The following is a 27,182-nucleotide window of genomic DNA, read 5'->3' on the forward strand; positions in this document are numbered from 1 at the left end:
TTTATAAAATAGGTAAAAATAAATAGATAATATTTGGCTTAATACTACTTTTGAGCTTTTGAGGCAAATGTCTTTTAATTTCATGACATGATTGTTTCCAGATATTGTATATTTTTTTCTAGTTTAATATTACTTTTAATGACAATTGTTTCAGGATTTTGTTATTATAAAACTAACCAGCCCTCTTTCTTAATTATCAAAGAAATAAAATGTATCTTACCAAGGACCCCATTACGTCCACCGATGACTGAGTACCGGTTGTACCCAGAATAATCTCTATCTGATCCAAGGGATAATCCGTCGTGCATCCACTGAACCTCCCCTGCTTTGTTCTGTATCACACATTTAAATATTACAGTACTGTTGACGGTAGCATTGTGGCTCCGAGGTTGTTCAAAGAATGTCTGTACTGATAATACTGAAAAATACAACCAAGTGACTATACAGTTAATAATGTCAAACTTATCTGATCAAAAACTATGCTGTGTTGCTTTATAAATTTTTCATATAAATAATATATTTTACTGATATATACCAATATATAATCCCAAAGACTATATAGCAGGCTCCAAGTTCTGAAGAACTTGTTCTATTATTGGTTTGATCCTATGCTTCTTGCCCTTGAGAACTTGTACTATAATTCCCCACAGTCTAGTAGGCTCCATTTTTTTAAGAACTTGTACTATAATTCTTTACAGATAAGTAGGTTTGAAGGTCTGAAGAAACTGTACTATTATTGCATAGATCAGTGAGATCCAAGCTCTGAAGAACATGTGCTATAATTTCTTGGACTAGTAGGTTCCAAGTTCTGAAGAACCTGTACTGCATTTTTGTTTTTGACAAGTAGGTTCCAAGGTCTGAAGAAGAACTTGTACTCAATGTTAGATTGCTCAGTAAATGTACTATTACAGTACAAGTCCATAGATAAAACCATTGTATTTATAATTTCCTTTGAAGCTATCATCTCCCCCCTATAAATCATATTTATGGGTTACAGTGATGACAAAACCAAAACTTCAACATCTGCATCCTTCCCCCAGACAAAGGGAGGTAATATATCGGTACACATTTGACTGAACATCAAGGATGATAATAATCACTTTGGAATTATGAACATTTCAAAAGAAAATTACTCAACACTTTTATTATCATTAGTCTGTTGTAATTGTTATAGAAATTTAGGCTACAAAATCTTCTACAATAATAAACTGGGATATTATGATGTACATTAAAAGAACTTGCATTTCTAAGTACCTGAATACCCAATTATTATCACACCTTTTGTTTAAACATGTCAAGGGTACTTGGGCAAAGTACTTTTGATAATTTAATTAAAAAAAATCATTTTGTATGTTGTATCACTGCATCATGTGCATTGTGGTACCTAATTAAAACTTAACACGTTTTTATTTTATTTCTGGGTACCAATTCACACACTTTTAAATATTTTATCTGGTACCAATCACATACATTTTTAAATTAAAATTAGAGACAAATTTATAATCTAACGTTTCCGCAGTTAAGATTTAGGGGATCTTTATTGGCATGCTTTGAAGGGACACAAACTCTAGTTTGCACCATTAGCCACCTTTTGCATATAAAACAGGGTTTTAAATCTGTTACCATGTAAGCCAGATAGATGGGTATGATATACAAGTACAAGTAGCAGATAGATAGCCTAAACTAAGTCAATATCTCTAAAGGAAGGGAAATAATTAAATGTTAAATTCTTCCAGATCAGAATATGTGGAGCATATGATAATTTACAAGTGATTCTGTCTGTACACTCCAAACACCACCAACAGATTCCTTTGAAAAATAGCAATACAAAAACAGTGACAGACATCACATGGTACAGAATAATACACAAATAGCCAGAATTGATGCTTAAAATCTTTTCAGATGAAAAACTTTAAATAAATATGCAAGTACAGCTTTCAAAAAGAGCAAAAAGCAGAAACCGTTTCTTGAAATAAGTAAAGTTTAGTGCAGATTTATAAAATTAAACATTCACAATCTTTACAAAAAGCTATTACTGACTAAACTTATTGTTATTATTCTCTGATACTGTTAGGAAGAAAATAAAGATGGTATGATATAAGATTTAATACATGATTTTATCTAAGAAACAGATTGTTCCTCTCCAACTTAATGTTTCTATTCAATGACTTATACTGGCTATAAAAATATCAAACTTGTAATCTCACAGTATATACTCAATAAATTACTGTTTATAAACAGTCTGGTATGCAAAGTTAGTGTACCCATAGAAATCTTGCAGATTGTAAGGGAAATCCGGGGGAAAAAAACTCCTTTTCTCAAAATGTTTCAAACAGGTTAGACTCCAAGAGGTGTTAAATTAGCCTAGAATCTTATGTACTTGAAGGAAACCACTCTAGGGAATAGGGCTGTGCTAAAATATTCCAATTAAAGTTAAATTTAACATTTGTAATTCCAATTCCATTCTAATATTTTCATATAAATGTAAGAGTTTTTCATTAATTAAAAAACAAAATTTGAAAGGGGGAGGTAATCTGTATAATTGTATTTTTCAATATTAAAAAGTGACTTTATTAAACTTTTGATTTAAAACATTATTTTAAACCTTTTCTTACATTAGTTATGGAGATATAATTAAAATATCAGAAAGTGAAAAGACAAGAATATTGTAGAAATGCCTAGTCACACTAGTTGCCACTCCTATATCAAACATATAAATTTTGTAAAGTACCCAAGTCATCAGTTTTGTTTTGAGTTGTTTGTTCAGTACTATTAGGTGTGAGAATGAAGAATATTTTTATTACATCAAACATAGTGTTTGTTTCAAACATAAAAACTCAGCCATTTTACTTACAAATTACTGACTACTCTTTCATACTGTTAGCATATACTTCAACACAGCATGGTACCTGTATGAGAAGAGTCTTCAATGCTTGGGAAAATATTTAAACTTTACCAAAATATTACTTCTATTACACCCTAATCACAGGCACTTGTTTCTATCCATAGCAAGGTCGACTATCCATATAAATAGCTTCTATTTATATGGATAGTCAACCTTGCTATGGATAGAAACAAGTGCCTGTTTCTATCCATAGCAAGGTCGACTATCCATATAAATAGCTTCTATTTATATGGATAGTCAACCTTGCTATGGATAGAAACAAGTGCCTGTGACCCTAAAGGGTCTATGTGAGTGCAAACATTTCAGTCAAGACCTTAAAGAGGGTCTATGTGAGTACAAACATTTCAGTCAAGACCTTAAAGAGGGTCTATGTGAGTGCAAACATTTCAGTCAACCCCTTAAATAGGGTGTTTGTTTCTTTTGAAAGGTATGCTTCTTAGTATTGTGATAACAAATTTGTGCAACAGGTACTATAAATTCAGAAATTATTGCGATGTTTTTATCATTGCGAAAAATGTGATAGGGTTATAATCGCATCCATTTATACTTGCATTTTGATTTTATTTGATTTGAATTAGACCAGATTTTTCTCAATATCGCCAAAAAAAAAGACAAAATCACAATAATAAAAGCACGCAATAATTTCTGAATTTACAATATTTTGACTCTTCTCCTAAATGATACGATACGTTCAATAGTCATTATCTATTTAGACCAAGGTGACCAATACCTTAGCCATTATAAACTTTTTAAACATTAAAATGAAACATTCTGATGGAATCTGCCATAATAATATTCTTTTTCTCCCATTGTTTTGATCTTACTATCTGAGTTTTTTATGCACACAATTTTCGCCATAAAAAGTTTGTAAAAGTCTGTCTAGGTTCTGCTTTCTTGACTTCATTCATTATTTTGCTTTGGCAACGCATACAACTGGTGAAATCTTACATCAAACAATTATATATTGTGTAATTGTATTGACTTCTGCAATGAGTAAGACCAACAAAAAAACTCTGGTGCAAAACAATGTACTGACGAAGAAAACTTTACAACTAACAATTATAAAGTTAATTTTCACATGTGTTTTGTATGAGTCAACCTGTAGAATTGTTGTTTTTATCTCCTCTTGAGCATGTGTCTATTTCTGCCAGACATATTGTTTATCTATATTACATATAATCACCTAACATGCCTTCCTTTATCAATTAAATTAATATTTATCTAAATAAATTGATATCAAAATAATTCAAAGACAACTGTTTCTTCCCAAATTTTTTGCATTGCTTAAATGATCAAAGGAATTTTGAAATATAATGATTTAACAAGAGGCCCCTTTATGGTTTCACCTGGGATCTATGGGACTTATGCTTCTGCAATATTTGATAAACATGATAGAGAACATGGTGCTTTAGCATTATAAGGGTCTATGTCACTTGATAAACCCCTTTTCTTAACTCAATTCAGGAAAAGATTGAGCAAGGTTTCAATTCAAGATCAACCACAGATTTTTAAGTATGTACTTTTTGAATAAACAAACATGACTTAACAACAACAACCCTTCCCAAATCTTGTTAGCCAGTCATGCCAGTGGTAAAATGGAAATGATCTGCTCAAGAGACATGCATTCACAGCTGGTTTTTCACAGTGGAAAGTGCAAAGAAAATTTATCTTAACTAACTCAAGTTATTGTGTGACATATGACACTAATTGCTAAAAGTCACATATCTCTGAAATTGCAAACACTACTTTAATCAAAACAAGCTTACTTTTACCTATCCCATCAAAAGGTAACGTTTCAAGTAGACCATTCAAGGCACATGTGAGTGATTGCATTATATGTAACAACTCTTGAAAGATAAACTTTTTTTTCAATATTCAATACAAATTTCATAAAATATTATCAAAGCACTCTAAAGCTTTTAGAGGATATACAAACAGACTCAAATATAAACACATGAAGATGTAAACAGACTCACTGATGAACACACAGATATGTAAACAGACTCACATACCAACACATAGATGTGTCAACAGACTGAGAGATGAACACATGAAAATGTGTAAACAGACTCACTGATGTACACATGGACATGTACACAAACTCACAGATGAACACAAAGACATATAAACAGACTCACTGATGAACACATGGACATGTAATCAGACTCACTGATGAACACAAATACATGTAAACAGACTCACTGATGAACACAAATACATGTAAACAGGCTCACAGATGAACACATGGATGTGTAAACAGATTCACTGATTAACACATGGACAGGTAAACAGGCTCAATGATGAACACATGGACGTGTAAACAGACTCACTGATTAACACATGGACATGTAAACAGACTCACTGATGAACACATGGACATGTAAACAGACTCACTGATTAACACATGGACATGTAAATAGACTCACAGATGATCAAATGGACATGGAAACAGACTCACAGATGATCAAATGGACATGTAAACAAGCTCACTGATGAACACATAGACATGTAAACAGGCTCACTGATGATCAAATGAACATGAAAACAAGCTCACTGATGAACACATGGACATGTAAACAGACTCACAGATGATCAAATGGACATGTAAACAAGCTCACTGATGAACACATGGACATGTAAACAGACTCACTGATGATCAAATAGAAATGTAAACAAGCTCACTGATGAACACATAGACATGTTATCAGACTCACTGATGAACACATGGACATGTAAAAAAACTCACAGATGAACACATGGACATGTAATCAGACTCACAGATGATCAGATGGATATGTAAACAAGCTCACTGATGAACACATGGACATGTAAACAGACTCACAGATGATCAAATGGACATGTAAACAAGCTCACTGATGAACACATGGACATGTAAACAGGCTCACTGATGATCAAATGAACATGAAAACAAGCTCACTGATGAACACATGGACATGTAAACAGACTCACAGATGATCAAATGGACATGTAAACAAGCTCACTGATGAACACATGGACATGTAAACAGACTCACAGATAATCAAATGGACATGTAAACAAGCTTACTGATGAACACATGGACATGTAAACAGGCTCACTGATGATCAAATAGAAATTTAAACAAGCTCACCCACAGATGAACACATGGACATGTAATCCGACTCACTGATGAACACATGGACATGTAAACAAACTCACAGATGAACACATGGACATGTAATCAGACTCACTGATGATCAAATGGACATGTAATCAGACTCACAGATGAACACATGGACATGTAATCAGACTCACTGATGAACACATGGATGTGTAACTTTGTTACAAGATGCATGTGCAGTTAGGTTTCTCAACATTTTATTATTCTTATGGTAATGTAGGTTTTGTTTATTTTTATGGTAATGTAGGTAATAAATAATATCAAAGAATTTCAGGACAAGAACAAAAGATTCAAACATAAATCTGCATTGCTGATGTATTACCGATGAATGTTAATGACTTACTCAAAAATCAACTTTTGCACAATTAAAAATCTTGCTGAATACAGAAACTTGTTTTTGTATATATTTTTTCCCAAATTATATAATGTTCTAACCTAGTAATCTTCTTTGATGATTTATGAAAGTGCATTCTGCTGGCGCGGCTAATACATTCACTGCACTTTATCTCTGGTAAATCATTATAAATATCCAGGTTTATTTATCAAATTATAAACATCAAGGTCACAGGTATCAATTATAAACACCAAGGTCACAGGTATCAATTATGATGTGGATTTAGAATCTTGTGTGATCCTTGGTAAATCAATGTGTATTATCAAGGTCATATATGAATACTCAGAAATCCTCTATTTTTCAAAAGTATTTGTGGTGTTCATGGATTGAAAATGTTAATAATTTCTGGTCTGACCTTTGAAAAATTATGATTTAGCGTTTAACATATTGTATAGAAGCTTGATTATTGTTGAACTTTTAAGGTCATATTTTTTTTCCTTGTGTCCATGAGTTGCTGTCTCCTTGTGATGTATATATCACAGATGTTATTGGCTCTGTTGACCTGAGATATCTTGTTTTCCTTGTGTCCATGAGTAGCTGTCTCCTTGTGATGTATATATCACAGATGTTATTGGCTCTGTTGACCTGAGATATCTTGTTTTCCTTGTGTCCATGAGTAGCTGTCTCCTTGTGATGTATATATCACAGATGTTATTGGCTCTGTTGACCTGAGATATCTTGTTTTCCTTGTGTCCATGAGTTGCTGTCTCCTTGTGATGTATATATCACAGATGTTATTGGCTCTGTTGACCTGAGATATCTTTTTTTCTTGTGTCCATGAGTTGCTGTCTCCTTGTGATGTATATATCACAGATGTTATTGGCTCTGTTGACCTGAGATATCTTGTTTTCCTTGTGTCCATGAGTTGCTGTCTCCTTGTGATGTATATATCACAGATGTTATTGGCTCTGTTGACCTGAGATATCTTGTTTTCCTTGTGTCCATGAGTAGCTGTCTCCTTGTGATGTATATATCACAGATGTTATTGGCTCTGTTGACCTGAGATATCTTGTTTTCCTTGTGTCCATGAGTAGCTGTCTCCTTGTGATGTATATATCACAGATGTTATTGGCTCTGTTGACCTGAGATATCTTGTTTTCCTTGTGTCCATGAGTAGCTGTCTCCTTGTGATGTATATATCACAGATGTTATTGGCTCTGTTGACCTGAGATATCTTGTTTTCCTTGTGTCCATGAGTTGCTGTCTCCTTGTGATGTATATATCACAGATGTTATTGGCTCTGTTGACCTGAGATATCTTGTTTTCCTTGTGTCCATGAGTTGCTGTCTCCTTGTGATGTATATATCACAGATGTTATTGGCTCTGTTGACCTGAGATATCTTGTTTTCCTTGTGTCCATGAGTAGCTGTCTCCTTGTGATGTATATATCACAGATGTTATTGGCTCTGTTGACCTGAGATATCTTGTTTTCCTTGTGTCCATGAGTTGCTGTCTCCTTGTGATGTATATATCACAGATGTTATTGGCTCTGTTGACCTGAGATATCTTTTTTTCTTGTGTCCATGAGTAGCTGTCTCCTTGTGATGTATATATCACAGATGTTATTGGCTCTGTTGACCTGAGATATCTTGTTTTCCTTGTGTCCATGAGTAGCTGTCTCCTTGTGATGTATATATCCCAGATGTTATTGGCTCTGTTGACCTGAGATATCTTGTTTTCCTTGTGTCCATGAGTAGCTGTCTCCTTGTGATGTATATATCACAGATGTTATTGGCTCTGTTGACCTGAGATATCTTGTTTTCCTTGTGTCCATGAGTAGCTGTCTCCTTGTGATGTATATATCACAGATGTTATTGGCTCTGTTGACCTGAGATATCTTGTTTTCCTTGTGTCCATGAGTTGCTGTCTCCTTGTGATGTATATATCCCAGATGTTATTGGCTCTGTTGACCTGAGATATCTTGTTTTCCTTGTGTCCATGAGTTGCTGTCTCCTTGTGATGTATATATCACAGATGTTATTGGCACTGTTGACCTCTAGATATCTTGTTTTCCTTGTGTCCATGAGTAGCTGTCTCCTTGTGATGTATATATCCCAGATGTTATTGGCTCTGTTGACCTGAGATATCTTGTTTTCCTTGTGTCCATGAGTTGCTGTCTCCTTGTGATGTATATATCACAGATGTTATTGGCACTGTTGACCTCTAGATATCTTGTTTTCCTTGTGTCCATGAGTAGCTGTCTCCTTGTGATGTATATATCACAGATGTTATTGGCTCTGTTGACCTGAGATATCTTGTTTTCCTTGTGTCCATGAGTAGCTGTCTCCTTGTGATGTATATATCACAGATGTTATTGGCTCTGTTGACCTGAGATATCTTGTTTTCCTTGTGTCCATGAGTTGCTGTCTCCTTGTGATGTATATATCACAGATGTTATTGGCACTGTTGACCTCTAGATATCTTTTTTCCTTGTGTCCATGAGTTGCTGTCTCCTTGTGATGTATATATCACAGATGTTATTGGCTCTGTTGACCTGAGATATCTTGTTTTCCTTGTGTCCATGAGTTGCTGTCTCCTTGTGATGTATATATCACAGATGTTATTGGCTCTGTTGACCTGAGATATCTTGTTTTCCTTGTGTCCATGAGTTGCTGTCTCCTTGTGATGTATATATCACAGACGTTATTGGCTCTGTTGACCTGAGATATCTTTTTTTTCTTGTGTCCATGAGTTGCTGTCTCCTTGTGATGTATATATCACAGATGTTATTGGCTCTGTTGACCTGAGATATCTTTTTTTCCTTGTGTCCATGAGTTGCTGTCTCCTTGTGATGTATATATCACAGATGTTATTGGCTCTGTTGACCTGAGATATCTTTTTTCCTTGTGTCCATGAGTTGCTGTCTCCTTGTGATGTATATATCACAGACGTTATTGGCTCTGTTGACCTCTAGATATCTTGTTTTCCTTGTGTCCATGAGTTGCTGTCTCCTTGTGATGTTTATATCACAGATGTTATTGGCTCTGTTGACCTGAGATATCTTTTTTCCTTGTGTCCATGAGTTGCTGTCTCCTTGTGATGTATACATCACAGATGTTATTGGCTCTGTTGACCTCTAGATATCTTGTTTTCCTCGTGTCCATGAGTTGCTGTCTCCTTGTGATGTATATATCACAGATGTTATTTTATTCAATTACAAATTAATGCCTTTAATTAATTTTACAACTGTTGTCCTTGAAGGAAATGTGTGTCATATTAGCATAGTTAAATGTGCACTCAGTTTTTGAGGCTGAGCAAGTACACAAATTGTTCCTCTTATCAAAAGTAAAATTAGATCAATCTCCTTGTTTTGAATAAAGTTCTTTGTTGTATGAAATCTTTTAATGCCAAGTGTTTTTTTGTGTTTGTGTCTTATCTCAGTTTTATTAATTCTATTATGTTGATAGACACACTACAAAAATCAACATTCCTTCACTTTTCTGTTTATCTTAGAATGTTAATTTCACACTTTTCTCCACAACATTTTTGTTTATCTTAGAGCATTGATTCAGTCACTTCTTTCCCAAAACTTGTGACAACAACATTATTGAATAATCTCTTCAACACTTCCAGGAATAGAAAAATAGAATTCAGAAAATAAATATCATATAAGTAAACCGACCAACATTGTGAAAGGTGCAATTATGTCTGATGGGTTTTTTGTATTGTTTCTAATCTACTTTTATTGAGATTTTAATAAATGCCACTGTCTGCTCAAAATTAACTATTTCAATGTAGTTGGAGATTTATTTTTTTCTAATGATTTTAAGGAAAAGAACTTGAACAAGGGTTTTAACCATGCAACACTAAAACTTATAACCAAACCTGAAGGTCATGATTTGAAACCTTAAACTACAAGGCAATTCTCTACCATCCAGATACAAAGGGGATTTGTTTTCATTCAAATAGGTCTGTGCATCTGTAATACTTCTATTGTCATTAATTACATCATACCTGTATTAATAAATAAAACCGTTGCTATGGAAATGTAAAATACTAGTTGCTTCATTGGTTCTATGTGTTCCATCTTGTCTTTATTTCACTTTAATCTGAAAAAGAAGATTAAAAGATAAAACAACTTTTTATAACTCTGAAAATATAATTAAGGGTTTATAATATAACAACTTAACTTATGCACCTTCCATATTAAAAGATACGAGTCATCGTCATAGAACATCCTTAACATATCTTCACTTTTCACAACATACACAAAGTTTATCCTCAAGTTATCTGCAATTCCCTCGACCGATATCCCATAAGTTTATCAATAAGTTATCTACAATTTCATGGACAAATATCTCACAAGTTTATCCACAATTTCCCTGACAGATATCCCTTGAATTATTCTTAAGTCACTTAAATTTACTGAACAGATATCTTATAAGTTTATCTGCATGTTATCTGCAAATTCCCCACCAGATATTCCTCAAAATATCCTTAAAGTATCTTCAATTTGGCTACCAGGTATCTTGTTAATAAATCCTCAAGTTATCTTCAATTTCCTGAACAGATATCATTGAGATTTCACAAACAAATATCCTAAAGTTATTTCAATTTTCTAGACAGATTTACAGTAATCCTCCATGTTAATACTGTAAGATACCCCTCAAATTATCTTCCTATTCCTACACAGATATCCCTTAAGTTTATTGTCAACTTCATGGACATAAAATTTGAGTGTCCCTTACAAGACATACAGTTCAGTCAACTTTTAATGAAGCAAATGCGTGAGATTTGGCCAAAATTGAAAAGATCAAAGAGAAAAAAACAATAGATCAAAGGAAAATGCCACCAAAAAAGCATGAACATGCGTGAGACTGCGTGAGACTTGGCAGCCCTGGACATATATCCTTTAATTTGTTACATTTAATGACACAGATATCCCTAAAGATAACAATTTAAGTTTGTGTGTTCCTTACAAGACATATATTCCTGAATTTGTTACCTCCCTGACAGATATCCCAAAGATAACACTTAAATCTAAGTATTCATTTTCTCTGACAGATATCTCAGGAATATCCCTTAGTTTATTTTTACTTTCCATGACAATGATCCCACTATATCCTTTTTTATCTTCACTTTCAACAATATCCCTAAAGACAACTCTTAATTAGTGTGTTCTTTCCATAACAGATATCCCTTAATTTGTCTTCCCTGATTGTGCCAAACACTACCACCCAACCTGTATATTCTGAGACGGATGATCATTTTATTTCCCCCTGATATGTCACAACAACTAACATGTCATAGATCAGTTAACTTCCTTCCTGACAATCGTCAGCGCTTAACCTTGCTATATCTGACAGGTAACATGTCACACGCCCTGTAATAGTATTCTACAGTTGTAATTACTGTTGTCTATCAGTAATAAAATAACAATCAACATTCTAAAGTAATTATCTCGATTACTACATGTATTTCTCACATACATGTACATCATTTACTGCATACTGTATTACACTAGTGAAAAAGTTTCAAATTAAAAACTAGCTCACCTGCGTCTTGTCGTTTTAGGGCAATAACTCCTATAAAAAGTCGTCTAACAGTTTAGATGTCAATAGACAATAAGTAGATCTCATAATTCTGATTATTTTTGGCCCAGTCAGATTTTGCTATCTTAAACAGTTTTCAAGATAATAGCCAAACATTGCAATTTACCACTATGTTCCAATTTCAGGCATGTCTGCCATATTGGTCAACACATTATTTTGATTAAGTACCACAAGGATGATTGTAACCAAATTTGGTCGAAATTAGCCCAGTAGTTTCAGAGGAGAAGATTTTTGTCTCTAGATATTAAATCAATGATATATGTTGGGGAGAATGTTATGCTATCTCAAGATGTTGAATAAATGGGGGAGAATGTTATGTATTAAATTTGCAGATTCAAATCTCCCAGGGAATTTTTCAGATACTATGATTATTCTAGACTTCTTGTTTTTGTGTAAATGACTGAAATACTTCCTGCTGGAATATGATTGCTATAACAGTGAAAAATCCAGAAATTTTCGGAAAAAGGGGGGCCACTGACTGCCTAAGAGAGGGCCTGCTCCATTCATGCTTCAGTGATTCCCTATATAATCAACTAAATTTTTTCCACAAAAGGGTGGCCCAGGCCCCTTGAAAAACTGTCTAAATCAGCCTCTGAATAAGCGAATGATTTTCAATTAACATATATTATTGCTGGTTTTCTGATGCAGGAAAAATACTGCAATGAAAATGTTGTTATATTTTGAATGCATCATCAATTATTTTGTGACCTGTATGTATTCTACAATTTATTTCTGACAAACAAGAGAGAAGTGCAGGTACTTATCCATACATCAAAGTGACATATATTTCATTCTGACACATGCCACCATACAATAACCTATGACCCTGTGATCTGATTGGTTAGTATTTGAAATTAATGACAGTTAAATGCATGTGATGATTCTGTACTCTCTCACTGTCAGGAAGATGTTTGTAGTATCATTCCACGGTATTGTAGGAAAATAAACATTTGTTGTATCATTCTGGTATTGTAGGATGTTAAACCTACAATGCACAATTGTTCCACCAAACAAAGTATTATTTGCAAATCCGATTTATCTTAAATAAGTTGAAACAGTCAAAAGCTTTATTTTTTATGTAAAAATATGATCAATTCAAAATTTCAAATTGAGTGAAAACTTAATTGTGTAGGACTCAAGGTGCACTGAGCAGTTCCCCCAACCCCCACCCATTATGCAACACCCCCTAACTGTACAGGGGCATGATTGGGCTCCCTTTAAATAAAGGTCATTAACTTGGTAAATGACAGCAACATAAATTTCTTGGATAAAAAAGGCTTTAATGTATGTTATTCAGGAATGGTCAAACATAATCCGAATAATTCAGTCATTATAATCCCCTAATCTAGGCTTACTCCATTACTCCTCACAAGTATTAGAGATTGATTACAGGTTATGTTAAACACAAAACATTTGATTAATAAAAGAATAATAGTAATATTTGTTTTTACTTTGAAATAAAGTTTGACCTGAGACAGTGTAAAATGACAAAGGTTAGATCCCCAGTAATCCAATGCTAAAGCTTGACCTGAGACAAGGTTAGATCACCAGTAATCCAATGCTAAAGCTTGACCTGAGACAAGATTAGATCACCAGTAATCCAATGCTAAAGCTTGACCTGAGACAAGGTTAGATCACCAGTAATCCAATGCTAAAGCTTGACCTGAGACAAGGTTAGATCCCCAGTAATCCAATGCTAAAGCTTGACCTGAGACAAGGTTAGATCCCCAGTAATCCAATGCTAAAGCTTGACCTGAGACAAGGTTAGATCACCAGTAATCCAATGCTAAAGCTTGACCTGAGACAAGGTTAGATCCCCAGTAATCCAATGCTAAAGCTTGACCTGAGACAAGTTTAGATCCCCAGTAATCCAATGCTAAAGCTTGACCTGAGACAAGGTTAGATCCCCAGTAATCCAATGCTAAAGCTTGACCTGAGACAAGGTTAGATCACCAGTAATCCAATGCTAAAGCTTGACCTGAGACAAGGTTAGATCCCCAGTAATCCAATGCTAAAGCTTGACCTGAGACAAGGTTAGATCACCAGTAATCCAATGCTAAAGCTTGACCTGAGACAAGGTTAGATCCCCAGTAATCCAATGCTAAAGCTTGACCTGAGACAAGGTTAGATCACCAGTAATGCTAAAGCTTGACCTGAGACAAGGTTAGATCACCAGTAAGCTAGATTCTTCAATGTAAAGAGTTGTCAGGGGTAATTATATGTTATGATGGAGTGCTCAGTCTGATCTTATTTAGATTACCACATTTACTCTTCACTTTATGTCTCGTAACTATCCCTACAGATGCAGATACAGTAAGGAAAACAGTTTTCTTCTAGTTTTTGTAAAATATTTCCATTCCTGAACAGATTGAATAATCCTGTTAAAATACCAACTTGTCATTGTGTCAGAATAAACTCCTGGATTTCTCTTTGTTTCGTTGTACACAACAGACATAAATAATGGCTACTGTGGATTCATTTATTTTTATGGTTACCAAGGAAATGGATTTAGAGGGGGGTGCATTTTTGTGGTGGATTTAATTTCATGGTTTTGAAAAATTCTGTGTTTGAAGTTAAATAAATAAAGGAGTAACTTCATTTTATCAATTACTTAAAGTTGTGTTTTTTTTATACACACAATTTGGACATAAATCAGACATGTGTAGTGTGTTAGTACCCTTGGCTGAGCCACCTTATTCAAGCAGTTAAACAGCCATTTGGATTTATTTAATAAAATGCTAAACAATTCTATTGTTCAAAGTTTTAAAGAAATGTATATATATGTGTGTTCTAAATTGACTTCCTAAACAAAGGTCAGTTGATACCACAATGGATTTACTCTTTTATCTGATCTAGAAATTCAAACTCAACCTTGATAAAAGAACAAGATCTTATTTTCAACAAAACCTATAAAAAAGTGGATTAAAAAATGTGCTGGTGAAATCCCAGTGTAATTCCATCTTAGACATCTGGTCTTTGTAATCTTTATGACCATCATGTCTATTGGTCAAACACTGTAAACTTGACTTTTATCTTATAAACAATAAGATAAAATATAAGTACTTCAAGATGGCAGTTTCAATTTCATTGCGATGGATGGAAAAATTGACTGGGAGAAGGTTGTCATAAATATAGGCACTGAATTGTTTCACATAAACACAGCACATTGTAAAGCTTTCTAAACAATTTTGAGTTTGTCTATTGTGGTAGACTGTATTGTGACCTGGGGGTTGGTTGGTTCACATCTATGGTTTATTGTGACCTGGGGGTTGGTTGGTTCACATTTATGGTTTATTGTGACCTGGGGGTTGGTTGGTTCACATTTATGGTTTATTGTATTGTGACCTGGGGGTTGGTTGGTTCACGTCTATGGTTTATTGTCTATTGTGGTAGACTGTATTGTGACCTGGGGGTTGGTTGGTTCACATCTATGGTTGATTGTATTGGGACCTGGGGGTTGGTTGGTTCACATCTATGGTTTATTGTATTGTGACCTGGGGGTTGGTTGGTTCACATCTATGGTTTATTGTGGTAGACTGTATTGTGACCTGGGGGTTGTTTGGTTCACATCTATGGTTTATTGTGGTAGACTGTATTGTGACCTAGGAGTTGGTTGGTTCACATCTATGGTTTATTGTGGTAGACTGTATTGTGACCTGGGGGTTGGTTGGTTCACATCTACGGTTTATTGTGGTAGACTGTATTGTGACCTGGGGGTTAGTTGGTTCACATCTATGGTTTATTGTGGTAGACTGTATTGTGACCTGGGGGTTGTTTGGTTCACATCTATGGTTTATTGTGGTAGACTGTATTGTGACCTGGGGGTCGGTTGGTTCACATCTATGGTTTATTGTGGTAGACTGTATTGTGACCTGGGGGTTGTTTGGTTCACATCTATGGTTTATTGTATTGTGACCTAGGAGTTGGTTGGTTCACATCTATGGTTTATTGTGGTAGACTGTATTGTGACCTGGGGGTTGGTTGGTTCACATCTATGGTTTATTGATGTAGACTGTATTGTGACCTGGGGGTTGGTTGGTTCACATCTATGGTTTATTGTATTGTGACCTAGGAGTTGGTTGGTTCACATCTATGGTTTATTGTGGTAGACTGTATTGTGACTTGGGGGTTGGTTGGTTCACATCTATGGTTTATTGTATTGTGACCTAGGAGTTGGTTGGTTCACATCTATGGTTTATTGTGGTAGAATGTATTGTGACCTGGGGGTTGGTTGGTTCACATCTATGGTTTATTGTCTATCTCATTGGCAATTATTCCAAAACTTCTCTGATCTCTGTTCAATTTCTGACTTTTATTTGGCGTACTTTTCGTATTCCCTAATCTGAAATAGTTAATATCGATCTGGATATATATCATAAATAAAATGGAAAATGGAAATAGGTCATTTTGTCAAAGAGATAACAACGGACCAAAAAGCAGAAAACAACCACAAGCCACCAGTTGAAAATTCAGGTTTAAACATTTCTACTGAGTTACATATGATTATTTAAAGCTAGGCTGACCATAGGGTGATTATTGTGTTTGTCAGGTGTTACATTGGAATTTGCTGAAACTGGACATGGAGATTATCATGTGATGAATGACGTGTTTGTCAGGTGTTACATTGGAATTTGCTGAAACTGGACATGGAGATTATCATGTGATGAATGACATGTTTGGTCAGCACTGTCCAATAGACAAACTATAAGTGATTTACAAAATGAAGTTTCTCAAGAAGGCTGAGTATTGAAATTCCTGTTATTGATATTTAATTAGCTGACGGTCAACAGTGATCCTAATAGTAATGGAAATCTTAGACTCAAACTGTATACATCTGTCAGTGGGCAGTAAGAGCCAACTGGTCAACACACTGCTGGACATCCATACAGTCACCTGTCAAAATCTGTCAATAGCTAGTTAACTCTAGAATGAACGAGTGTTTTCACAAGATGGTTGATTTATGTGACCTTGGACATCCTAAGTGATATACAATGAACAACATATTTGATATTCTACACTCAGACCATTTCATACAGCTGTTTTCTACATGAAAAAAAAAATGTTTTGAAATTATTACTTATAGTAGCTGACTACCCAGTATATGGTATTTTTATTGTTTTAATCATTGTTGAAGACAGCATGGTGACATTTTACTCACTTTGTTGTTTACTACTATGATCTTCTTTGTTATATGGTGTACTTTGATGAATACTAAGTAGTAGTTGTCTCATTGGCAACCAAGTCACCTCCTTGTTTCTATATATAACCAATTTATATTAAACAAGAATGTGTCCCTAGTACATGGATGTCCCATCTGTACTATCATTTTCGATGTTCAGTCGACTGTGAAAATGGGATAAAAACTCTAATTTGATATCAAAATTAGAAAGATTATATCATAGGGAACATGTGTACTAAGTTTCAAGTTGATTGGACTTCAACTTCATCAAAAACTACCTGGACCAAAAACTTTAACCAGAAGCGGAACAGACGAACAAACATATGAACGAACAGATGCACAGACCAATAAACATAATGCCCATAAATGGGACATAAAAATAGGGCATAAAAAGTTTTTTCGTAATCAATATTTCATACTTATGAATTTCAGAAGTCCAAGTTCTTTAATTCTTGTCTTGAGATGATTGTGTGATTCCAACTGACCAGAGAAGTTATTGACCAACAGATACTAAATAAGAGGATGTAAACAGATCAGGAAAGCTGAATAGCTCTCCCTAATGAAGCCTTATCAGCAATAGTTTATTTGTCTACTTTTTTGTATTTTATTGACAATAAAGAAGAGAAAATATCCTAAATCTGTCTCATCTAAAGTTTTGTATCACATATATCTGAAGCACCATAACAACCAAGAACTCTTTGATGTCTGGAGGTAGAAATAACATCAATGTATAAAACACAATGTAACCGTTCCACTCCCCTACACATGGTTGCACATAACAAACTTTGTTAATTTTTGAATCTCATCTTTAATTTTGGAAGATAATCTGAGCATTGCTGAGAAAGTAATTAGTTATTGTGTAAGATGATTGGAGTAGTGTAATTTGAGAAATGGATCAGAATGAATGTACAGATTGTCATGAAACAATTGATGTTTACCAGGAATCAAGTTGTATCTCAGTAATCCAATAGAAACTGACATAAGTGATGTAAATCTTGGTTCTGAAGTGAGAAGAAACTACAATCAAATCTAAGATGAAAATGTTGGTTCCTGAAAGTTGAAAAAACTACAAACAAAATTTATAAGAAAATATGTTAGATAGAAAGAAGATGTGGATGTTTTTTTAATAGTACTGGTAAAAATGAAGTCATCTTTACCTGAAGAATCAGCAACTTTTATGGAAAATAATTGGCTATCAAATGTACAGAAGTTTTCTCCCCTCAGGACTTTTATTTGAAAAAACTATCTGCTTGTTTAAGCATCATATGTGACAAAAAAAACAATACAAAACAATGATTGCTTGATTGTTGGTTGCTTAATGTCTAGTGGTAAATATGTCATACATGTTCAGGACCAACACAGCAATCATTGACATAATGATATGGAACTGTTTTAGATTGTGACTGCATTCCTCGGATGCCAAAAGATCCTGTGTCCAGACTTGTTTTACAATTTGTGGACATCCTTGATACTTTAATGAGATTGAAGATGTTCAAACTGAGGTTATTACGATCATCATGATCATCCAAATATATAAACCTATCTTTCTTCATCTGATTCAAACTCGGTGCCAGGAGTTAGCAGAGTATATCTAAATATTTATTTGTATTTTCTCACATTCATATCCATCAATTAAATACAGAAATTCTACCAAAATCTGCCGACTTCAAAGAATTCTTACAATTACAAAGAATGATACATCTATAAACAAACAGAATAATCTTTGTATAAATTTCAAAATAGAATTTACTTTGAAGTAAAATCAGGATAACATACAGAAAAAATAAAAAAACACAAAATTAATTGACAATCCATGCAGTTTTAAATTGATAATTCGTTTTTTCAAAAGAGTTTCTTCTTCAGAGGCAAATTTCAAATGCAAGCATCAAATAATGTGCCTGCAGCTGTAGCACAAAAAAACATTGTATTATATATTCTTTGTATAAACATAAGGACACATGGTATGATTGTTAAATCAGAAAACTAGCCTCCAGTTCAAATGTTCACAAATGAAATATAAAGATTGGCTGACATTCTTCGAACATGTTCAATGGTTATTAAAAAAGTTAAAAGGTCCAGTTCAACTAACCATGTTGACTGATGATCATGGCCATGTTGAAATTCAAAAAGTACATTATAACAAAACATTTGAATTAAGATAACTGTCATTATAGATGAATATGTAAAATGCTGGACATGTCAAAATCTCACAACCAGAATTGAAGATCTTCTTAAAAAAGCCTGATCTTATACAATTCACAAATTTTTCTTTAAGGCCTTAATTTAAAAGACCAGCCCCCTTTGAGTTTATCAGTTCAGTATAATTACATTATATCAAACACTGTCAAATTCTTTTGATGCTATTTCAATGAGTATTTATTTCCAATTAAATTCACTTTATTATGCAATCATTGCATGGTAGATTCACTTTTTATGTAATAGAAATAAATAATGCATCTAAAATTGGCTTCATTTTAAAATAAAAATATTAAACATGTACTTGGCAGACTTTTGTATAAACAGACAATATAATGCTTTTGTCTGCTTCTCTGTATCTTATTCATCATTCATTCACATATTAATAATCAGCATCCTCACAATAGACAGTCTTATGTCATAAAGGTGTTATTAATTCTACTGATCATTCATATAAAATTCTCTTTCTGCAACCTCTATTTCAGCAATATTGAATTGTAAAAAATTGCAATAAGATTTTCACTAAAACTAGTCAATTTTTAAAATTTGTTCATCTTGATGTACGGTACATAAATTTATATTCTTGGGCTTTTACTGTTTATATAAGGGGAGATAACTCAGATTTTTGTGTATAAAAAGAATGTAGTATAAAATACATGAAATTTCTTTGTTCTCTATAAATCAAATCAAAGCCTTAAAGGCTGTAAAAGCAATTGCTGCCATGTTAATGTTTGGGGACTTTTATTTTTCATCCACATATATACAAGAATTAAACCTGACATGAGTGTTGTCTAGTTAAGTAAGAAGGTTTTAACTTTATATAAATAAAAGACTTTAGCAGAAAGTCATTTTTAATATGTTTTATATTTCACAAGGAGACAACACGTTTACCAGGCTAAAGTTGGGGTCAAATATACATGTGCTGAAACATATAACTCAAAAAGAAATCATCATGGATTATCCCCTGGTAGTGTTTGTAACTCTCTTGGCAATAATTTCCTTTATTGATTTAATTTTAACAATTTTCATCATTAATTTATATTTAACCATTAACACAAATGATTAAGTTAAAACATTTCAACTTTCCAGACGCAAATGTTAAAAAACGGGAAAGAAATAAAATATCTTACAAGACATAAACATGTAAAGAATAAATGTATATTTCAGCTTAATAAAAATATTTTCATAATGTTACTTTGTCATCATTTTTAAAACTAAGTTCCAAACATTATTGCTCAGTTGATATGTGTCCTTCTGATGCGGTACGAGCACAGGCACTTGTTTCTATCCATAGGAAGGTCGATTATCCATATAAATAGTTTTATATGGATAGTCGACAATCCTATGGATTGAAACAAGTGCATGTGGGTATGAGATAACTACAATTCTCATGCAATCTCGAAAAGGGGGGTCATCACAGACAAACATGACATTAAATCGTTATCACTGAACAAGTATATATATTGTATAGGGGCCAGCTGAAGGACGCCTCCGGGTGCGGGAATTTTTCGCTGCATTGAAGACCTGTTGGTGACCTTAATTCTGCTGTTGTATGTTTTTCTATGGTCGGGTTGTTGTCTCTTTGACAAATTCCCCATTTCCATTCTCAATTTTATTATACGAACAAGAACAAACAGCTCTACGTTGCTTTGATATTTATCAATTTTCAGGAAACATTGCGAAAAATGATCTTCAATATTTCGAAAACATGTGAAATAAAATTGCTAACACGGTGGACCGTCGAGTGTCAACAAACGTAGTAGACTTGTTCACTGAAAAGACGAGGATAATGGTTTCATCTGACATTTGTTATGCAAACCCAGTTTTGATCACGATATTTAAAAAAGACGTACTTTTTTTCAATCTATGTATTAATAAACTAGAAAATTCCAAATTGTAAATATCTCTTCATCTGGTCCGACTTGGCATCTACTACGTTTGGACGGGTCCATTTCATTAGGAAGGTGATCGATAAATATTACGGAGTTTTGATAGAAAAGGAAAACGAACTTATTGTTATGTGTTTTCAACAAGGGTTTCGTCCCGCTAAATTATTTGCGCAAATAAAGTTTGTCTATTTTTAGATTACAGGTAATAATTTGACACTACGCATTAACCTGTGTAGTGATTTTGATTTTACGATAAATGTATGAATGAACGATAATTTTATGAATGAACAAGAGCACCTGACCTCTTAAAGAAACACAAATTAAACATAAAAAAACGTATTTATTAGGAGATAATTCAGTTAAATTTTCAATACTAAATCAACAACTGAAATGAATCCATATTTTGTTGCAACATCGTACGAACGGCGGAAAACGGAATCGCATTTATAAAAATGTACTTTTTTTCACTCGGACTTCTATGTTATTTGATAGTCAAACGGTTGACCCTTTAAATACAAAAATACATCTACAAGAACATATTCTGAAACTTCTTAAATCCACTAACTTTTTTTTAAAGTTTCAAGCTATGTATTGCATTAGAAAACATACATAGGTGTTAAAGAATGACTGACCAGGAGCCTGTTTAACAAAATACTATGGCTTGATCTGGGCGGAGTCTCTGATCTGGGTCACAAAGATGGCCATACGCGACGGCATAAAAGCAATTGCTTTAAAAATGGAAATTACCAGAAAGACTGTACCTCTAGAAAACTTCTACACAAGATAAAATAAACAGTATAAATACATAAGCACCTTCATACACAGTTTAATGGGTGTTTATTTCTATAACTACATTTCTAAGTTTAAACCAGATGTCACTGTTTACTAGATTTACCTGAAATTGAATTTTGATTTATCCTTATTCCCCAATTAATGAGCACAATGATGCAATAATTTGTTTGTTAGTAACATTCTCCATTTTCACTAAGCATGGAACTGACAAGATCACCTGACAAGGTTTACATGTAAATTAAAGGTGCACCTGACTACTCATTCAATGATAATAATTACAGATGTCTGGAATAACCACCCAGTCAGGCAGTTAAAACTATTTCTATTCTTGTGGACCCGTCTGAGTTCATCATTGCTTTTTTGGTGGGGTCCATATCCCTCAAGATTTATTAAATTTTTGTGAAGTGCTTTGAGAACTTTCATTTTTTTGTTGTTGTTGAAATGTCTTTCTGAAGCTGAGACTGAATCTTCATTATTTTTACAAACATATATATAACATTTCAGATAAATCATAAAACTGTAAACTCAATGTTATTTTTCAAAATGCATGGATGAAACGATTACATCATCCAAATAAATTCTTGCTTAAGATATGGATAATTCATTGATAAAATCTATGTAACATATAAACTTGTTTCTAGATTAACCATTGGTTATGGGGATAACAACAGATGGGTATCAAAGGACCATATAATGAGTGTATGTGTGATTATATATATAGTGCAGAATTCTTTATAAATCTCTTTGATGTATTTACCATAAGAAAAGGGGGAGGGTAGTAAAAGAACATGAAAAGGGTTTATGTGTACTCAATAAGAGGCCCCAATGTAAAACTGTTCACCAATAACTGTTATAATGAACAGTAGATCTTTTATAATAATATATATACCAAACTTGAAGCATGATGTTAATGATAATGTTTGCCAATCATTTCAACGGGAGAATCTCTCGTGTTTACACTTCAATAAATGATAACTACAAACTCCTTCATTGTATTGGACTACAAACTCCTTCATTGTATTGGACTATAACAGAACATGACATATTAATTCTATAGAAACACGCAAATTCAATTTGTCAGTAGAGAGTACTCAACTTTTACCCACAAATTACATTCCCATTAAACTTCAAAGGGTTTTATATAAGTTTCTCCACTCGTTGATTTCATAATAAATATGTATCATACAAGTTAGTCATGCATACTGCTAAAAAGCATGCCAGATATTCCGTTATTTTTCCTAAGTTTTTTTTAACTTTTGCTTTAATCTTCTTTACTGTCTGGAGGTAATTTTTTTTATATTGCTCATTTCTGCAACATCAAAAGTAGTACATTCATGGAGGAATCTATAATGTAACGGTTTTATTGTTCATAATAATTGCTTGTTTAATTCTTCACATTATATATCATGAATGTTTCTTTATAATAGGTCTTTACCTATAAATGAAGCTTTGTTGGGATTAGAAGACAGCAGCCCAACAATAATTTAACATGTGAATTGAAAAAGTATGAGATGACCAAAAACCTGCATTCCAATTCCAAAGAGACAGAGAAAACCACACTATCATTTTATAGTTTTCATATTTAGTGGTAGAGACGTCTAATGTTACATATGGCTTTTATTTTCAGGAATACTGTATATACACAAAAATGATATTCATCCCAGTTCCCAGCATGTGGGTTCATTATACTCAGAGGCTGACTTAGGGACCAGATCCCTTTTGTGGGAATAATTTGGTTGATTATATAAAGAATTACTGAAGTGAGAAAGGAGCGTGTCCCCTCTTACCCAGTCAGTGACCACCTCCCCCCTTTTCCCTTATGAAAATTTCTTGATACGTCAATGATACTACATTTGATTCAACAGTTAACCACAAGACATAAAACATTTTAATAAAGCTTTATGTCTTTAAGATGTCTGAGGTCTTGTTTGTTTAACATGTACATTTGATTAGAAATGTTACCCTTGGGAAAACCTTTTAAAATGCCACTTGTTGACAGATCTACATTGAATTCAATGGAAGTTTTAGCACAGTCCTAGGATAGGCACAATAAATAATAGATACAGTCCTAGGACATGCACAATAAATAGCAGTTACGATTCCCATCTGACCCACAATATATTAGTCAAATTGCTGAAACCATTACTTCAAGCCCCAGAGGCACCATGATGTAACAAAGTGGCTAATCAGTGTTACTAAAGTGTTTTAATTATTCTGCTGGGAGTCAGTTGGTACTGCAGTGATTAGAACTAAAGAGGTTTTGAATGAAACATTCCTCTAAATATCATTAACCTTAGTTTACTTGAACCAGATGCTTTGGTCCCTCTTTTCTCTGACAAATCTTTTAACCATGTGGTGATTGAACAGAAAAGCTTCTAGCACTTGATGTATTTAGATCACTCATATAAAATCAAGTGACTCCTGGTGAGATTAATCCTAACAGTAAAAGAAAACAATGATTGTTCAATAATGAAATTGTGCCAAGTCTTTGAGTTTGTAAACAATGAAACATTGTAGTGATCTTGACAAGATATAGCAGACAGCTTTCTGCATCATCCATCATTAGTTAGTGTGAAGATAAATTTGTTTTTGATGTGTCCCCTGGTGGATATCACATGTCAGATAACACCAGACAACTCACTAATTACTCAAATACAGGTCAATAGCAAAACAAAGATCTTCTTTAACTACAGCTTAAAAATCCAAGGCCACACAATAAGAAAGTTACCCCACAGGGACCATCCTCTTTTGCCAAATTGTACCAGGACCAAAAATAGACTAATCAGCTGCAGTGTCTTTACAAAATTGAACTTCAAATGCTTATTGCTATGTAAACTTTAAACAACGAATTATGCAAGTTCCTAATATTTTTAACTTGACTGCTTTGAGTCTGATCTTTTTAACTGAGCCATTCATTTTTGGTCCATATGGTTTTCCATATCATTTTAGATATGCTGAGGTGAACTGTGGTGCTAACAGGGATGTTTATAGATCAGCTGTTATCCTCAGCATCAGTTACATTGTCAGTAGCCATCTACTTTGCTTGTTGAGGCAATTTGTTGGAACCAAATGAGTTAAATGCTTAAGTGTTAAAACTATTAAATTAAGTTTTAACTGTTTATGGTTTAAATTAAACTGAGAGTTAAGGTCTAGCAGAATCAAAGCTGGACTGAGTGTAAAAATCAAAAGATGTGATGAAACATTCCAATCCTGAAGACTGAAGTGTTGAAACAATGGCTCTGGTATTAATTATTATCTAGTTATAAAGCAATTATCACCAGCTCTGACTGATGATTAACTATAGGCTAAAGTATACAACAAGATCATTCATTTCTAATAAAGGTTAGACTAGATAAGTATTTGTCATTACTGTTTCTAGGGCTTGATCTACAAAATCTTATTTTAGGGTTCTCTGTTCCTGGTTCTGATCTTCTTACAAAACATTTTTCTGATCTTATACGAAATAGAAGTACAAGCTAAAATAAAGCTCAAATATTTTTAACTTTACAGATATTTATTTCCATTAAGTCATTAATGATTCTATGTTACAATACTTTAAGTCAGTACACAATACATGGCATTACACACACAAACACACACACACACACACACTTGTTTATCTTAACACTAAACATCTGTTTTTGTATTGTTTTTATTAACCTCCTCATCAAAACACAGAAGCACCAAAAACCCATGTCTATAGCATGATATCAAAGATATACAGGAGATCATTAAATGACTAAGGTTACAGGTACATATTCACTAAGGTTGTAGATGAACATAAAACAGGTTACTTTTGATTGGTCAGTATGCTGGACACTGAAGACCTAAGGTTCACTGGTGAACACTGAAAATTGGTGCTGAGCCTTTAATGTATAATCTACGATATAAAGCAAAATGGAACCTAAAAGACATGTTAAATTAATTGTTCCCATGAATGCTCACACACAAATGCCAAAAATAAAGATGCTGAATAAAATCTTTGTAAAATGTTGTCCACAATAAATGCTTTCTCATTCTGAATTGTATTCATCAAATACTAGCCACTGTAAATTTAGAAATCGTTAATCACTTTATATTAAAGCTATTAATTCAAATAAGAACTGTCTCAGGGACCCCTTATTATCTCAGGGGACCCATTATTATAAGGCTTCCTTAATGTCTTTTAAAATAAGTTTAATAATTGTTTCGATATCACAAACGTCCTCTTCCACAATACAAGTGTTCCCTTGAACTTTATGAAGGTTCATTCCCCATATTTGAATACATCGTGATATTTCAACTTCTGTTTTTTACTGACATTTGGATGCATGTATAGTCCTGACAAGAATTTCCAGCAGTGTCAGATATTACATGTGACCTGTAACACAATTTACTCTTCTGTTACTGCCAAGAGTCTGATGACCTCAAATTCCCACACATTTTATTGATTTTAGAGTCAAATGTTAGCAGAAAACTTGGTGCAAATTAGTTGGCAAGTAGAGTTTCATCCTGACTAAACTTTTTGCTATTCCGTGTTATGTTAGTGTTTATTTATATGTATTGTATAACTTTGTTGTCAAAGAACCTGGATTTCACCCAATACAAGGCTGTTAACACTACAGGTGTTATCAAACACAGATAAAAAATATCTTTTTCTTAACATTATCATCTAACCATTGTTAAGTCAGATAAAAAATATCTTTTTCTAATAACATCCAACCATTGTCTGATCAAAATATTCAACTTCAGAATGTTTTAGTATTAAGTATGAAACTCCATAAAACCACCTTCTACTTGTTAAAATGAACTCATTCTTCAGAGTTTTTCCACCTTGAAGTGACCAGTAAATGGTCCTTTTAGCCGAAAATTTGTAAAAATCCGTATTATATTATATAAAGAATAACTTGAGCTGCGTTGGATAGAAATTAACCTAATGCAAATCATCATCAGACTTCTGTTAACCTATGTCGGTTTTGAAAAACATTTCAATGGAAAGGACTATTTGCAAGTTGAATCGTAAAGTAAATGCTACAAAACGAACCAAACTTTATCTTTAATTTTATTGCATTTCGTATTCAATCAGAATCTTATACATGTACATATTTATGTACCTTTACATAAGGTTGATTTCTA

At 33.5% G+C, this 27,182-nt stretch overlaps 1 protein-coding gene across 2 annotated transcripts in view; it reads right to left on the bottom strand.

Annotated features, from left to right (window-relative positions):
- LOC139524910 (irregular chiasm C-roughest protein-like) overlaps positions 1 to 27,182 on the bottom strand; it is a 98,820-nt gene that overhangs the window by 15,255 nt on the left and 56,383 nt on the right. For both annotated transcript variants that reach the window (XM_071320076.1, XM_071320075.1), the window contains 2 exons: positions 10,414 to 10,508; positions 221 to 418 (listed from right to left, as the gene is read on the bottom strand). In XM_071320076.1, coding sequence (XP_071176177.1) covers positions 221 to 418; positions 10,414 to 10,486 — 271 coding nt within the window. In that variant the 5' untranslated portion in view covers positions 10,487 to 10,508. The remainder of the gene's footprint in view (positions 1 to 220; positions 419 to 10,413; positions 10,509 to 27,182) is intronic.

The sequence above is a fragment of the Mytilus edulis genome, chromosome 5, assembly GCF_963676685.1.
Source record: "Mytilus edulis chromosome 5, xbMytEdul2.2, whole genome shotgun sequence".
Lineage (NCBI taxonomy): Eukaryota > Metazoa > Mollusca > Bivalvia > Mytilida > Mytilidae > Mytilus > Mytilus edulis.